At 38.0% G+C, this 14,639-nt stretch overlaps 1 protein-coding gene and 1 long non-coding RNA gene across 14 annotated transcripts in view; one reads left to right on the forward strand and one right to left on the reverse strand.

Moving 5' to 3' along the window:
- LOC309653649 (V-type proton ATPase subunit B-like) overlaps nt 1–14,639 on the reverse strand; it is a 248,640-nt gene that overhangs the window by 36,662 nt on the left and 197,339 nt on the right. For 5 of the 9 annotated variants that reach the window (XR_014259318.1, XR_014259319.1, XR_014259320.1 and 2 more), the window contains one exon: nt 4,498–6,835. The exons of 1 other annotated variant lie outside the window; for it this stretch is intronic. Coding sequence is in view for 2 of the 8 variants with exons in the window: in XM_082478513.1 (XP_082334639.1) it covers nt 6,702–6,835 (134 nt within the window). In the remaining 6 variants the exon portion in view is untranslated. 3 more of the 9 variants (XR_014259322.1, XR_014259323.1, XM_082478516.1) reach the window with 2 other exon arrangements.
- Nucleotides 1–14,639, forward strand: part of LOC309653647 — a 42,199-nt gene that overhangs the window by 23,971 nt on the left and 3,589 nt on the right. For 2 of the 5 annotated variants that reach the window (XR_014259314.1, XR_014259317.1), the window contains 3 exons: nt 665–704; nt 4,248–4,403; nt 8,294–11,073. This is a non-coding gene — a long non-coding RNA (uncharacterized lncRNA). Of the gene's footprint in view, nt 1–664; nt 705–4,247; nt 4,404–8,293; nt 11,074–14,639 lie in introns of those variants that run through there. The other 3 variants (XR_014259315.1, XR_014259316.1, XR_014259313.1) reach the window with 2 other exon arrangements.

Here is a 14,639-nt window from a genome sequence, read left to right on the forward strand (position 1 = left end):
CTAGAGGTTTGTCAATTTTATTTTTGTAAAAACATTTCATAGTTTTACTAATCTTCCTATTGTTTTACTGGTCTATATGTCATTTATTTCTGCTCTGAACCTTGTTATGTCCTTCCTTTTGCTAACTTTAGATTTGGCTTGTTCTTCTTTTTGTAATTCCTTGAGCTGTAAAGTTGACACTTTTTTGTTTGAGAAGCAAGTATATTTCCTGCTGTTGGATGGAATGTTCTATACATGTCTATTAAGTCCATTTGGTCTAAAGTATAGACCATCAAATAAAGTATATTTCCTTATTGATTCTCTGTCTGGACGATCTATCCTTTGTTGAAAGTGGTGTATTGACACACTCTACTATAATTATATTGTCTATTTCTCCCTTCTGATCTGTATTATTTGCTTAATGTATTTAAGTTGGGCGCATATATATTTGTGATTGTTATATCCTCTTGGTGAGTTGGCCTCTATCTTTATACAATGACCTTCTTTTTCTCTTGTTACAGCTTTTTTTTTTCTTATTGAAGTATAGTTGATTTACAATAATGATTTACAATATTGTGTTAGTTTCAGGTGTACAGCAAAGTAATTTGGATATATATATATATATATATATATATATATATATATATATATACATATTCTTTTATTTTATTATTTTCCATTATAGATTACTACAAGATATTGAATATAGTTCCCTGTGCTATACAGTAAGTCCTTGTTGTTTCTTGTTACAGCTTTTAAACTTTTCTTTGTCTCATGTTACAGTCTATTTTGTCTAATATAAGTATAGCTATCCTGCTTTCTTTCGTTTTCCATTTGCATGAAATATCTTTTTTCCATCTCTTCAATTTCAGTCTCTATGTATCCTTGAAGCTGAAGTGATTCTCTTGTAGCAACATATGTCTTTGATTGGATAATTTAATCCATTTACATTTAGAGTAATTTTGATGGAGATGCCATTTTTTTAACATCTTTACTGAAGTATAATTGCTTTACAATGTTGTGTTAGTTTCTGCTGTACAACAAAGTGAATCAGCTATATATATATACATATATCCCCATATCCCCTCCTCCCTCTTGAGCCTCCCTCCCACCCTCCCTATCCCACCCCTCTAGGTGGTCACAAAGCATCGAGCTGATCTCCCTGTGCTATGCAGCAACTTTCCACTAGCCATCCATTTTACATTTAGTAATGTATATATGTCAATGCTACTCTCTCACTTCATCCCAGCTTCTCCTCCCCACCCGTGTCCTCAAGTCTGTTCTCTACATCTGCGTCTTTATTCCTGCCCTGCCACTAGGTTTAGCAGTACCGTTTTATTAGATTCCATATATATGCATTAGCATATGGTATTTGTTTTTCTCCTTCTGACTTACTTCACTCTGTATGACAGACTCTAGGTCCATCCACCTCATTACAAATAACTCAATTTCGTTCCTTTTTACAGCTGAGTAATATTCCATTGTATATATGTGTCACATCTTCTTTCTTCATTCATCTGTCAATGGACATTTAGATGGCTTCGATGTCCTGGCTATTGTAAATAGTGCTGCAATGAACATTGTGGTACATGTGTCTTTTTGAATTATGGTTTTCTCAGGGTATGTGCCCAGTAGTGGGATTGCTGGGTCATATGGTAGCTCTATTTTTAGTTTTTTAAGGAACTGCCATACTGTTCTCCATCGTGGCTGTATCAATTTACATTCTCACCAACAGTGTAGGAGGATTCCCTTTTCTCCACACCCTCTCCAGCATTTATTGTTTCTAGATTTTTTGGTGATGTCCATTCTGACTGGTGCGAAGTGGTACCTCATTGTAGTTTTGATTTGCATATCTCTAATGATTAGTGATGTTGAGCATTCTTTCATGTGTTTGTTGGCAATCTGTATGTCTCCTTTGGAGAAATGTCTATTTAGGTCTTCTGCCCAGTTTTGGATTGGGTTGTTTGTTTTTTTTGATATTGAGCTGCATGAGCTGCTTGTATATTTTGGAGATTAATCCTTTGTCAGTTGCTTCATTTGCAAATATTTTCTCCCATTCTGAGGGTTGTCTGGGTATGCCATATTATTAACATTTTCTTGCTCTTTTGTAGTTCTCTTGTTCCTTTCTTCCTCTCTTGCTGTCTTCCTTTGTGAAACGATTTTCCATAATATATGCTGTGATTCTCTTTATCTTTTGTGTATCTACTGTAGGTGTTTGCTTTGCAGTTACAATGAGGCTTACATAAAACATAGATAAAAAGTTTATTTTGAGCTGATAAAAACTTAAGTTTGATCTCATAAAATTCTACCCTTTTACTTTTTCCTCTCTTATATTTTCAATGTCACAATTTACCTCTTTTTATATTGTTTGTTCATTAACAAATTATTATAGTGTTTTTACTAGAGTTAAAGTCATTAATACGCTACCATATTATAGTGTTAGAATGGCCTGAATTTGACTACATATTTATCTCTACCAGTGTGTTGTATATTTTCATATGTTTTCATGTGACTCACTAGCATCCTTTCATTTCAGCTTGAAGAACTCCTTTCAGCATTTCTTGTAAGGCAGATCTAGTGGCGATGAGTTTTCTCAGCTTTTGTGTGTTTGGGGAAGTCTTTATCTCCTTCATTTTTAAAGGACATCTTTGCTGGATAAAGTATTCTTTGTTGGCAGTTTTTTCTTTCTTCACTTTGAATTTATCATCTCACTCTCTCCTAGTCTGTTTCTGCTGAGAAATCTGATGATAGCCCTTTGGGTGTTCCCTTGTAGGTGATATGCTTCTTTTCTCTTGCTGCTTTTAAGATTCTTTCTAAATATAATCTAACCCAACCTACAAAATAAAACTGATGTTTTGACAGTTTTATTATAATGTGTCTTGGAGGAGATCTTTTTAGAGTCGAATTTGTTTGGGTACCTATGGGCTTCATGGACTTGGATGGCCAAATTTCTTCCCACATTTGGGAAGTTATCTACTATTATATCTTTAAATAAAGTTTCTGCCCCCTTCTCACTCTTCTCCTCTGGGACTATAATAATTATTAGGTTACTTCTCTTGATGGTATCACAAAATTCATGTAGGCTTTCTTCACTCTTTTTTATTCTATATTCGTATTTTCTCTTCTGACTGGATAATTTCAATGGTCCTGTATTCTACTTCATATAATCCTCTGCTTGATCCATTCTGATGTTGATGCTCTATTGCATTTTTCATTTCATTCATTGCATTCTTCAGCTCCTTAATTTATTTTGATTGTTTTTATGATTTCTATCTCTTGTTTTCTTGATTTTTTGAATTGTCTTTTTGTGTTTTCTTGTAGCTCACTGAGCTTCCTTAAAAAGCTAATTTGAATTCTTTATGAACTAAATCACATATCTCCATGTCTTTGGGATTTGTTATTGGAAGATTATTGTGATCCTTTTGTGGCATCATGTTTCCTTGAGTTTTCATGTTCCTTGGAGACTTGTGTTGCTGTCTTCACATCTGAAATATCAGTCACTTCTTTTGGTCTTTGAGAAATGCCTTCCGTTAGCCCTGCTAGGGATTCTGTGGCTTCCTTAGACATTCTGTGGGTATGCTTCACACTTATTCCTTCTTGTGACATTATTAAGCTTGTATGCCTTCCCTCAATCCTGCAATGCACCAGGCTGGGCTTTTGCTTTCCCAAGAGCAGTGCTAAATGCTTAAGAGAGACCTGTGTCTCTCTCAGGTCTGCAGACCCAGGCTGGCTTTCTACATATGCTCATTAGTCATCTGCAAAACCCTGTTCTCTAAACTGTTAGGAGACTGCACAGAGAGCCAACCAAGGAGTGGAAGTGTGTGGGGGTGATGTGTGTGTAGCACTGTTAGTACCCATGGGGCAATTGGGGTAATACATGGGTAAGTGGTCCAGCAGCTTGTTGGTGGGTCTCCCAATGGAGTCTGTGGTGTGGTTAGTAGAATCCACATCCCTTTGATACCATCTGAGCCCTGGCTGATGTGCTACCTACTCACCCCCCCGCCCCCGTCATGCAGCTCATGACTCAGTTACTCTGGATGGGGCAAGAGAAATAATGTTCTTCTTTGGGAGCTTCCTGCACAGCAGGGTAAGCTGAGTGCTCACTTACACACTCTCACTCTCCCCCAAGGGAGAAATCATGGGCCAAGAAGGGCTCTCTCTTTGCCTTAAGCTGTGATTCTTTGGAGGAGGGGTGACACAGGTAAAGTTTTAATTGTTCCTCTTATCTTCCCCAATGTATTCAATCTTGGATTATTTTGCTCCAACAGTGTGCCAGAGCTTCTTCACTGGAAACCTGGATTCTCACAAAGATTCTTTTATTGTGAGTGATTATCTAAGCCACTGTTCTCCGGGGCTCTTGGACCATGGCCAAGAGGACCTGGAGCTGGAACACAGGCCACTTCAGGGTCCACAGCTGGACCAAGGTCTGTATGCCCATTAGTGGATACACAAGTATGTGAGACTCCTCTCTGGCCACTTGTTGTTTGGTGCTGAATTCCACAGCTCCCACAAAAACACTTTTGTCTATGGACAGATGCCCAATTGTTATTGAGAGTGGGATATGATGAGGGACAACTTATTCGACCTTCTTGTTGATGTCACTTCTTATAGGCTGCTGTTAAAGAAAAAAATTATTCTGATTTTTATTATAGATAGTAAGGAAGTCCTTATTCAGGACTGTTGGAATGGACGTCAATATTATTGCTATAGGGGAAAGTGACTGGGATCATCTATGAACACAAAAAGGAAAAGTGGAGATTTATAGCCAAGGAGCAGGTTGAGGGGTCAGTGGGTAGAAATTACTGGGAAGGTAGAGTACTTTTTGCTAAACTAATCTAGCAGAATTTTTGATGAAGGGAGGCCAGAGTGATCAGACATCACTTGGAGGATGGTGGGGGAGGAAGAATTTGGTCATATATCAAGGGTGATCAAATATGGAGGATTCTGGCTAAACTGATTTGACAGGATTCTTGATAGAACTAGGCAATGCAAAGATGGACACAGAATCCCAAAGTCAGGACCTAGTTGAGAAGAGGGTTCAGAGGAGCCTGACTAAAGTTTGGTTAAAAAAGGAATCTTTGCAACTAGAGATTGTCATAATAAGTGAAGTAAGTCAGAAAGACAAATACCGTATGATATCACTTATATGTGGAATCTAAAATATGACACAAATGAACCTATCTACAAAACAGAAATAGACTCACAGACATAGAGAACAGAATTGTGGTTGCCGAGGGGGAGGGGGTTGGGGGAGGGATGGAGTGGAAGGTTGGGGTTAGCAGATGTAAGCTATTATGTATAGAATGGATAAACAACAAGGTCCTACTGTATAGCACAGAGAACTATATTCAATATCCTATGATAAACCATAATGGAAAAGAATATAAAAAAGAATGTGTATATATATATATATATATATATATATATATATATATATATATATATGTGACTGAATCATTTTGCTGTACCACAGAAATTAATACAACATTGTAAATCAACTATACTTCAATAAAAAAATAAAAATAAAGAAAAAAAGAAAAAAAAGAATCTTTGTCACTGCTCAACTGAGTCTCCCCATTCTGTAAGAGATTGCATTGGCCTGTCCTTTTAGAGGGTGTCCCTGGCAAAGAGTCCAGGTGTTTGTCTCAGGTGCACTATAGGAACCCACTGGGTTCATCATGGGGTGCTCTCATGGAAGCCATGGCACACAAAAGAGCTTAAATTTTGCTTGAAGGCAAATTTTTCTGTTGTTGCTTAAGTTGCTTCTGTTGCATTTCATACTTCAATACAGTAGAGTATAAGGTATCCCATTGATGAAGACTGGTGGCTCAGTGTTTAATGAAAAAGGGAAAGGGTGTTAAAGAAAAAATAATATTCTAACTTTTAAACAAGAAAATTATTCATGACACTTGTTAAAGAAGGGTAAGACTTTATTCAAGGGGGGCCATCACGATGGTTGTAGGGACCATTGCAATAGGGTCTTGAAGTGGCAGGTGGAGAGACTGGGCTCAATTTTGAATATAGCATGGGCAAGTAGGGATTTATACCCAAGGAGCAGCGTGTGGGTCAGTGGATGGAAAACTACTAAGAGGAGCATCAGTGGTAAGAGGTTTCTGGCTAAACTTACCTAACAGGATTCTTGCTAATGGCAGGCTTGGGTAATCAGACATCACCAGGAGAGTGGTGGAGAATGAGGAACCTAATTAGATACCCAGGGTGATCAGATATCAAGGCTGGGGGATTCTGGCCACACTGATGTGGCAAGATTCTTGCTAAAATCAGACAATGCAGATAGGAATATAGAAGAAAGCCTAGTTGGAAAGTTCAGGGGAGCCTAATAGAGTTTGGTCAAGGTAAGAAGCTTTGTCAAAGAGAAGGAGCACTTCATTCTCATTCCCCCTAAGATATCTGAGGAGGTTTATCAACTGATTTGAGATTACAGATCTCCTGCTTGAAATCTCCTAAGTGCTGCTGCCCATTAGCATGCTAAGAGTCTCCTAATCAAAACCACACTGTCACAAAATCAGGATGCCACAACCACTGCTCTCTTGGATGTGGACCCTGGGCCCTCTAAAGTTGACTGGGACACCCTAGAAAGGGAGGCCACCGCTTGCAGCAGGGGTCACTCAGGACCACTAGGACACCTAAAGAAAGAAAAAAAGGGGAAAATGGCTGGGGACAGAAAGGAGACCAAAATGAGAAGAAAAAAGATAGAAAAAATTCTACACACCTAAGGTACAAGCCATTCTAAAAATTTTTGTTTGTAAAAAATCAATAAATGTTACCTCAGTTTGGGTTCCCTGGAATTGTCTTTGTGTCAGAGTTTTGTGAGCAGGATGTTTTCTTAAAAAAAGAACTGGAAAAAAAAAAAAGGGAGCATTATTGGGCTGAGAAGAAATCAGACTCAGGCTCCCAAACAGTTTCACTGGATCCCATGTGCAGTCATAGGGCTAAAAAATAATTCTTGATAGAATTGTCTTCAGGCTGATTTGTCCCTTGCTTGATTTGGCCACTGGATATGAAGCTTATCCAGGGAGAGATAAAAATTGGCAGGGCACTGTGTATAGCTAAAGCAACCCTAAGGGACCAGCAGCCAAAGCTGTCTTCCAACAGCACATCAGCAACCAGTGAAGTAGGTACTTTGCTGAGACAGGATCTAGGTTGCAGATGCCAGTATTCTACAGAGTCCACACCATACAGCTTGAATCCTTTTTTTTTAAAAAATAGTTATGAATTACTCTTTATTTATTCATGGAAAGGTATTTTATTTTAAATATAACAGTGTATACATGTCAATCCCAAGCTTCCAATCTATCCCTCCCCCCCACCCTTTCCCCTGGTAACCATAAGTTCATTCTCTAAGTCTGTGAGTTTGTTTCTGTTCTGTAAATAAGTTCATTTTTATCATTCTTTTAGATTCTGCAAATAAGCGATATTATATGATATTTGTCTTTCTCTGTCTTACTTAACTTAGTATGATAATCTCCAGTTCCATCCATTTTAATTTTCATCCTGAGGGTGGGAGAAAAATGTGCATGTTCAGATTGTGGGAGTTGTGTGTGTGTGTTCAAGATAGTGTGTCTGTCTGTGTGCACACTTCAGGTTGGCAGTGTGTGAAAATGGGATTTGAGGGGCTATGTATACATTAAGGAAGCTTGAAATCTACTGTTTGTGGTGGGGTTGAGGGTATGTATGAAGGTATATGTGAAGGTTCTTGTGGGTTATGTTGCAAGCTAGAGTTTGGTTGGTTTATGTGAATATTCAGAGTGTAGGGAGAGTGCATGTGTATCTGAGGAGGGTGATGCTATGTGAAATACATGTTGAATTCTGCTGGGATAGGGTATGTGTGAATTCATAGCTTGTGAAGGTTTTATGCATGTATTTGAGAAGGCTAGGATGCCATATATATGCATTTGGGGATGGGGATTGGTGTGTCTATGTGTATTTGGGTCATGTAAGGTTCTAGATGTGTGTATTTTTAACTGTAGGGAGTTGGGGATGCATATTTTGGGAGTTTTGAGGGGATGTGGGTGTGTGTATGTATTTTGGGGGCTGAGTGGTTGTATCTATTCTGAGTCCAGCTGGGTGTAATAGGCATTTTTCCAGAGTATTAATATATTGTATGTTTATATGGGTGGAGTTTGGAGGTGTGTGTGAATGTATGTGTGTGTGAGCATGTGTATGTGTGGAATGTAGTGTTTTCTATGCTTTGGTATGTGGGGTATGCTGGATTATCCAATGTAACAAATAATTCAGTGACTTCCAACAACAAATGTTTGTTTCTCATTTATGTTTCATATCCTCCATTGGTTAGTTTTAGATTGGTTCCCTGTCCTCTTCACCTTGGATCCAGATGGATGAAGCAGCCCCATCTGGGACAGCAACAGAGGGGAATGTGTCTTATCAGAAGTTATACATGGCATTTTCACTCACATTTTATTGGCTGGAGTAAGTTACATGGCTACACCTGAGTTCAACTGGGTGGTATGTATACTCTCTTAGACAGAAACACCACAGAAAGGGTCAGTACATATTCTTCTTAATGACACAGTCTACCACATTGTGTCTGTTCAGAGCCTGTTCCTTTGCTGTGTGTGTATTTCGCTAAGGAGTATGAGGAAGCTAAGGGCAAGTGTGTTTAGGTGTGTAAAGGCCAATGTATGATTAAGGCCACATTGTCACTTGTGGGTTGTTTCATAACAGATTTGTGGCTTCACATCTGGGGAGGTGAATGTTTGCGTTGAGTGTTGTTCAAGTGCTCTATATCCTTATTGAGCTTCTATCCATTACTGAAAGTGGAGTGTTGAAGTCTACTCACATTGTAAAGCTGTCTATTTCTCCCTTCAATTATGACAATGTTTGCTTCATATATATGGGAGCTTTGCTGTTTGTTGCACATATAATTGTAATATCTTCCTGTTGGATTGACTTTTATCATTATATAATGTCCTTCTTATCTCTTTTTTATTTTTTATTTTAATTAATTAATTTATTTATTTATGGCTGTGTTGGGTCTTCGTTTCTTTGCGAGGGCTTTCTCTAGCTGTGGCAAGCGGGGGCCACTCTTCATCGCGATGCGTGGGCCTCTCACTATTGCAGCCTCTCTTGTTGTGGAGCACAGGCTCCAGATGCGCAGGCTCAGTAATTGTGGCTCACGGGCCCAGCTGCTCCACAGCATGTGGGATCTTCCCAGACCAGGGCTCGAACCCGTGTCCCCTGCATTGGCAGGCAGATTCTCAACCACTGTGCCACCAGGGAAGCCCCCTTCTTGTCTCTTGGTACAATTTTTTTTAACTAAAGTCTATTTTGTCTGATATTAGTATAACCACCTCTGCTCTCTTTTGATATTTGCATGGAATATCTTTTTCCATCCTTTGAACATATTTGTGTCTTTAGATAGGTGAGTCTCTTGTAGAGAGCATGCAGTTATATCCTGTTTTGTTTTTTTAAATCCACTCTGCCAGTCTATGTCTTTTGATTGGAGAGTTTAACACATTTACATTTATAGTAATTAGTATTAGCAAAGGACTTAACTGTTGCCATTTTATTTGTTGTCCTTAAGTCTTATAGATTTTTTTGTCCCTTATTTCCTCCATTAATGCCTCCCCTTGTGTTCAGTTAATTTTTGTAGTGACACGTTTGGATTCTCTTCTCATTCCCTTTTGTGTATATTCTATAGATATTATCTTTGTGGTTAACATTGGGGATGTTATAACATTCTAAAGTTATAACTATTTAAAATTCATACCAAACCAATTTTGATCACATAAAAAAACTTTACTCCTTTACATCTCTGCCCCCCCTTTACTTTATTTATGTTGTAAGTTGCATCTTTATATACTGTGCACCTACTAACATATTTATAAATATATTTTATGCTTTTGTCTTTTAAATCCTGTAGAATAAAAAGTGGAGTTACAGGCTCAAATGACAAAGTAATGATTTTTATATTTGCCCATATATTTACCTTTATGGGAGAACTTTATAGTTTCATATGGCTTCTAGTTATTGTCTAGAATCCTTTAATTTGATCTTGAATGACTTTAGAATTTTTTTTAGGGCAGGCCTAGTGGTAATGTATTCCCTCAGGTTTTATCTGGAATGTCTTAATTTCTCCCTCATTTCTGAAGGATAGTTTTGCCAGATATAGAACTTTTGGTTAACAATTTTTTTTTCTGCATTTTATCAGCATTTTATTAAATATATAATCCCACTACTATATGGACTGTGTAAGAGTCCTGCCAAGAAATCTGCTAATATTCTATTGAGGATCCCTTGTATGTGCTGAGTCACTTTTCTCCTGCTGCTTTCAAGATTCTCTTGTTGCGTTTGTCTTTTGACAGTTTGATTATAAAGTGTCTCACTGTGAGTCCCTTTTTGTCCTACTTGGAGTTGGTTGAGCCTCTTGTATTTCTATATCCATGCATTTCCTCAAGTTTAGGAAGTTTGGGGTGATTATTTCTTCAAATAATCTCTCTGACCCTTTTTCTTTCTCTTGCTCTTCTCCTTTAAGATCCCCATAATGTATATATTAGTCTGTTTGATGGTATCCCATACATCCCTTAGACTCTGTTCACCTTTATTTTCTTATTTCTCAGATTCAATAATTTCAAGTGACCTGTATTCAAGTTCACTGATTCTTTCCTCTGCCTGTTGGCGTCTGTTTTTGAACTCCTTTAGTGAGTTTTTCAATTCAGCTACTGAATTTTTAGATCCAGAATTTGGTTTTCTTTATAATTTCTCTTTGTCAATGTTCTCATTTTGTTTATATACTGTTCCCCTGATTTCCTTTAGTTCTTTATCCATGTTCTCCTTTTTGCTCTTTGAGAATATTTAAGACAGTTATTTTCAAGATTTTTCAGGGACAATTTGTGGATATTTATTTTGTTTTCTTAAATGGGCCTGAAAGTATGTTGGTATTAAAGGAAAAAAAGTTTGAAATCTAAGGAGCAAAAAAGCTTATCTGTGGAAAATTCTCCCAAGTATGAGGTCATCAGATGTGTAAATCTGTAAGCTGCATATTTGGTTTGAATATCTTCCCAGTCAAAACGGAAGTTTTAACCTGTACTTATTAATGCAATAAACACACACACACACACACACACTTACGTTTTGAACATCAGAATGCCTATGTTTGTAGGATAAAGACTTCTGGCAGTGATTCCATTTGTGTATGAAATCACACATTTTATAAGCCCAACATAATGGGCTCTATCTTAGGGTATCTGATATTTGCTATCATAATGAAGTCTAACAGTTTCATATGAAAGAACAGAAAATTGACCACTTATATGAAATTAGCTGAAATCCTGTAGCTAATAAATGAAATAATTTTGATAGGGTTTTTCTTAAATTTGACAACAATCCCAAAATTTTCCATAACTTTACCACTAATGATTTGTGAAGCTAATGAATTTTCTATGCCACCTATAATAAACACAGTCAAGCATGACATCAGAATCTATTTTCTCTATAGAAAAAAAAAACCCTGCAAACTTACTTTCAAATGAGAACCAATCAAAGAATAAGCAGCCATTGAAGTATAGAAAAATATATTACAGAATACACTAGACAATTAATATAAACATTATGGTATTTTATATACTTTGTGATATTTCTGTAGTTTTTTAAGCTTTCTTAAATATGTAATTCATGAAAAGAGGAACCAAGATGGCAGAGTAGAGGACGTGCTCTCACTCCCTCTTGTGAGAACACCAGAATCACAACTGGACAATCATTGAGAGGAAGACACTGGAACTCACCAAAAAAGATACCCTACATCGAAAGACAAAGGAGAAGCCACAATGAGACGGTAGGAGGGGCGCAATCAGATTAAAATCAAGTCCCATAACTGGTGGGTGGGTGACTCACAGACTGGTGAACACTTATACCACAGAAGTCCGCCCACTGGAGTGAAGGTTCTGAGCCCCACGTCAGGCTTCCCAACCTGGGGGTCCAGCAACGGGAGGAGGAATTCATAGAGAATCAGACTTTGAAGCCTAGTGGGAATTGATTGCAGGACTTCGACAGGACTGGGGGAAACAGAGACCCCACTCTTGGAGGGTGCACACAAAATAGTGTGTGCATCGAGACCCAGGGGAAGGAGCAGTTACCCCAGGGGAGACTGAACCAGACTTACTTGCTAGTGTTGGAAGGTCTCCAGCAGAGGCAGGGGGTGGCTCTGTTTCACCATGGGGACAAGGACATTGGCAGCAAAAGTTCTGGGAAGTACTCCTTGGTGTGAGCCCTCCCAGAGTCTGTCATTAGCCCCACCAAAGAGCCCAGGTAGGCTCCAGTGTTGGGTTGCCTCAGGTAAAACAACCAACAGGGAGGGAACCCAGCCCCACCCATCAACAGTCAAGTGGATTAAAGTTTTACTGAGCTCTGACCACCACAGCAACAGTCAGCTCTACCCACCACCAGAGCCTCCCATCAAGCCTCTTAGATAGCCTCAACCACCAGAGGGCAGACAGCAGAAGGAAGAAAAACTATAATCCTGCAGCCTGTGGAACAAAAAACAGATTCACAGAAAGATAGACAAGATGAAAAGGCAGAGGGTTACATACCAGATGAAGGAACAAGATAAAACCCCAGAAAAACAACTAAATGAAGTGGAGATAGGCAACCTTCAGGAAACAGAATTCAGAATAATGATAGTGAAGATGATCCAGGACCTCGGAAAAAGAATGGAGGCAAAGATCAAGAAGATGCAAGAAATGTTTAACAAAGACCTAGAAGAATTAAAGAACAAACAAACAGAGATGAACAATACAATAATTGAAATGAAAACTACACTAAAAGGAATCAATAGCAGAATAACTGAGGCAGAAGAACGGATAAGTGACCTGGAAGACAGAATGGTGGAATTCACTGCTATGGAACAGACTAAGGAAAAAAGAATGAAAAGAAATGAAGACAGCCTAAGAGACCTCTGGGACAACATTAAATGAAACAACAGTCGCATTATAGGGGTCCCAGAAGGAGAAGAGAGAGAGAAAGGACCAGAGAAAATATTTGAAGAGATTATAATCGAAAACTTCCCTAACATGGGAAAGGAAATAGCCACCCAAGTCCAGGAAGTGCAGAGAGTCCCATACAGGATAAACCCAAGGAGAAACACGCCGAGACACATAGTAATCAAATTGGCAAAAATTAAAGACAAAGAAAAATTATTGAAAGCAGCAAGGGAAAAATGACAAATAACATACAAGGGAACTGCCATAAGGTTAACAGCTGATTTCGCAGCAGAAACTCTACAAGCCAGAAGGGAGTGGCATGACATACTTAAAATGATGAAAGGGAAGAACCTACAACCAAGATTACTCTACCCAGCAAGGATCTCATTCAGATTTGATGGAGAAATCAAAAGCTTTACAGACAAGCAAAAGCTAAGAGAATTCAGCACCACCAAACCAGCTCTACAACAAATGCTAAAGGAACTTCTCTAAGTGGGAAACACAAGAGAAGAAAAGGACCTACAAAAACAAACCCAAAACAATTAAGAAAATGGTCATAGGAACATACATATCGATAATTACCTTAAACGTGAATGGATTAAATGCTCCAACCAAAAGACATGGGCTTGCTGAATGGATACAAAGACAAGACCCATATATATGCTGTCTACAAGAGACCCACTTCAGACCTAGGGACACATACAGACTGAAAGTGAGGGGACGGAAAAAGATATTCCATGCAAATGGAAATCAAAAGAAAGCTGGAGTAGCTATACTCATATCAGATAAAATAGACTTTAAAATAAAGAATGTTACAAGAGACAAGGAAGGACATTACGTAATGATCAAGGGATCAATCCAAGAAGAAGATATAACAATTATAAATATATATGCCCCCAACATAGGAGCACCACAATACATAAGGCAACTGCTAACAGCTCTAAAAGAGGAAATCGACAGTAACACGATAATAGTGGGGGACTTTAACATCTTACTTACACCAATGGACAGATCATCCAAAATGAAAATAAATAAGGAAACAGAAGCTTTAAATGACACAATAGACCAGATAGATTTAATTGATATTTATAGGACATTCCATCCAAAAACAGCAGATTACACTTTCTTCTCAAGTGCGCATGGAAGATTCTCCAGGATAGATCATATCTTGGGTCACAAATCAAGCCTCAGTAAATTTAAGAAAATTGAAATCATATCAAGCATCTTTTCTGACCACAATGCTATGAGATTAGAAATCAATTACAGGGAAAAAAACGTAAAAAACACAAACACATGGAGGCTAAACAATACGTTACTAAATAACCAAGAGATCACTGAAGAAATCAAAGAGGAAATCAGAAAATACCTAGAGATAAATGACAATGAACACACGACGATCCAAAACCTATGGGATGCAGCAAAAGCAGTTCTAAGAGGGAAGTTTACAGCTATACAAGCCTACCTAAAGAAACAAGAAAAATCTCAAGTAAACAATCTAACCTTACACCTAAAGGAACTAGAGAAAGAAGAACAAACAAAACCCAAAGTTAGCAGAAGGAAAGAAATCATAAAGATCAGAGCGGAAATAAATGAAATAGAAACAAAAAAAAACAAGAGCAAAGATCAATAAAACTAAAAGCTGGTTCTTTGAGAAGATAAACAAAATTGATAAGCCATTAGCCAGACTCACCAAGAAAAAGAGGG

This window comes from Balaenoptera physalus (genome assembly GCF_965194825.1).
Source record: "Balaenoptera physalus genome assembly, contig: HAP1_SCAFFOLD_752, whole genome shotgun sequence".
Classification (NCBI taxonomy): Eukaryota; Metazoa; Chordata; class Mammalia; order Artiodactyla; family Balaenopteridae; genus Balaenoptera; species Balaenoptera physalus.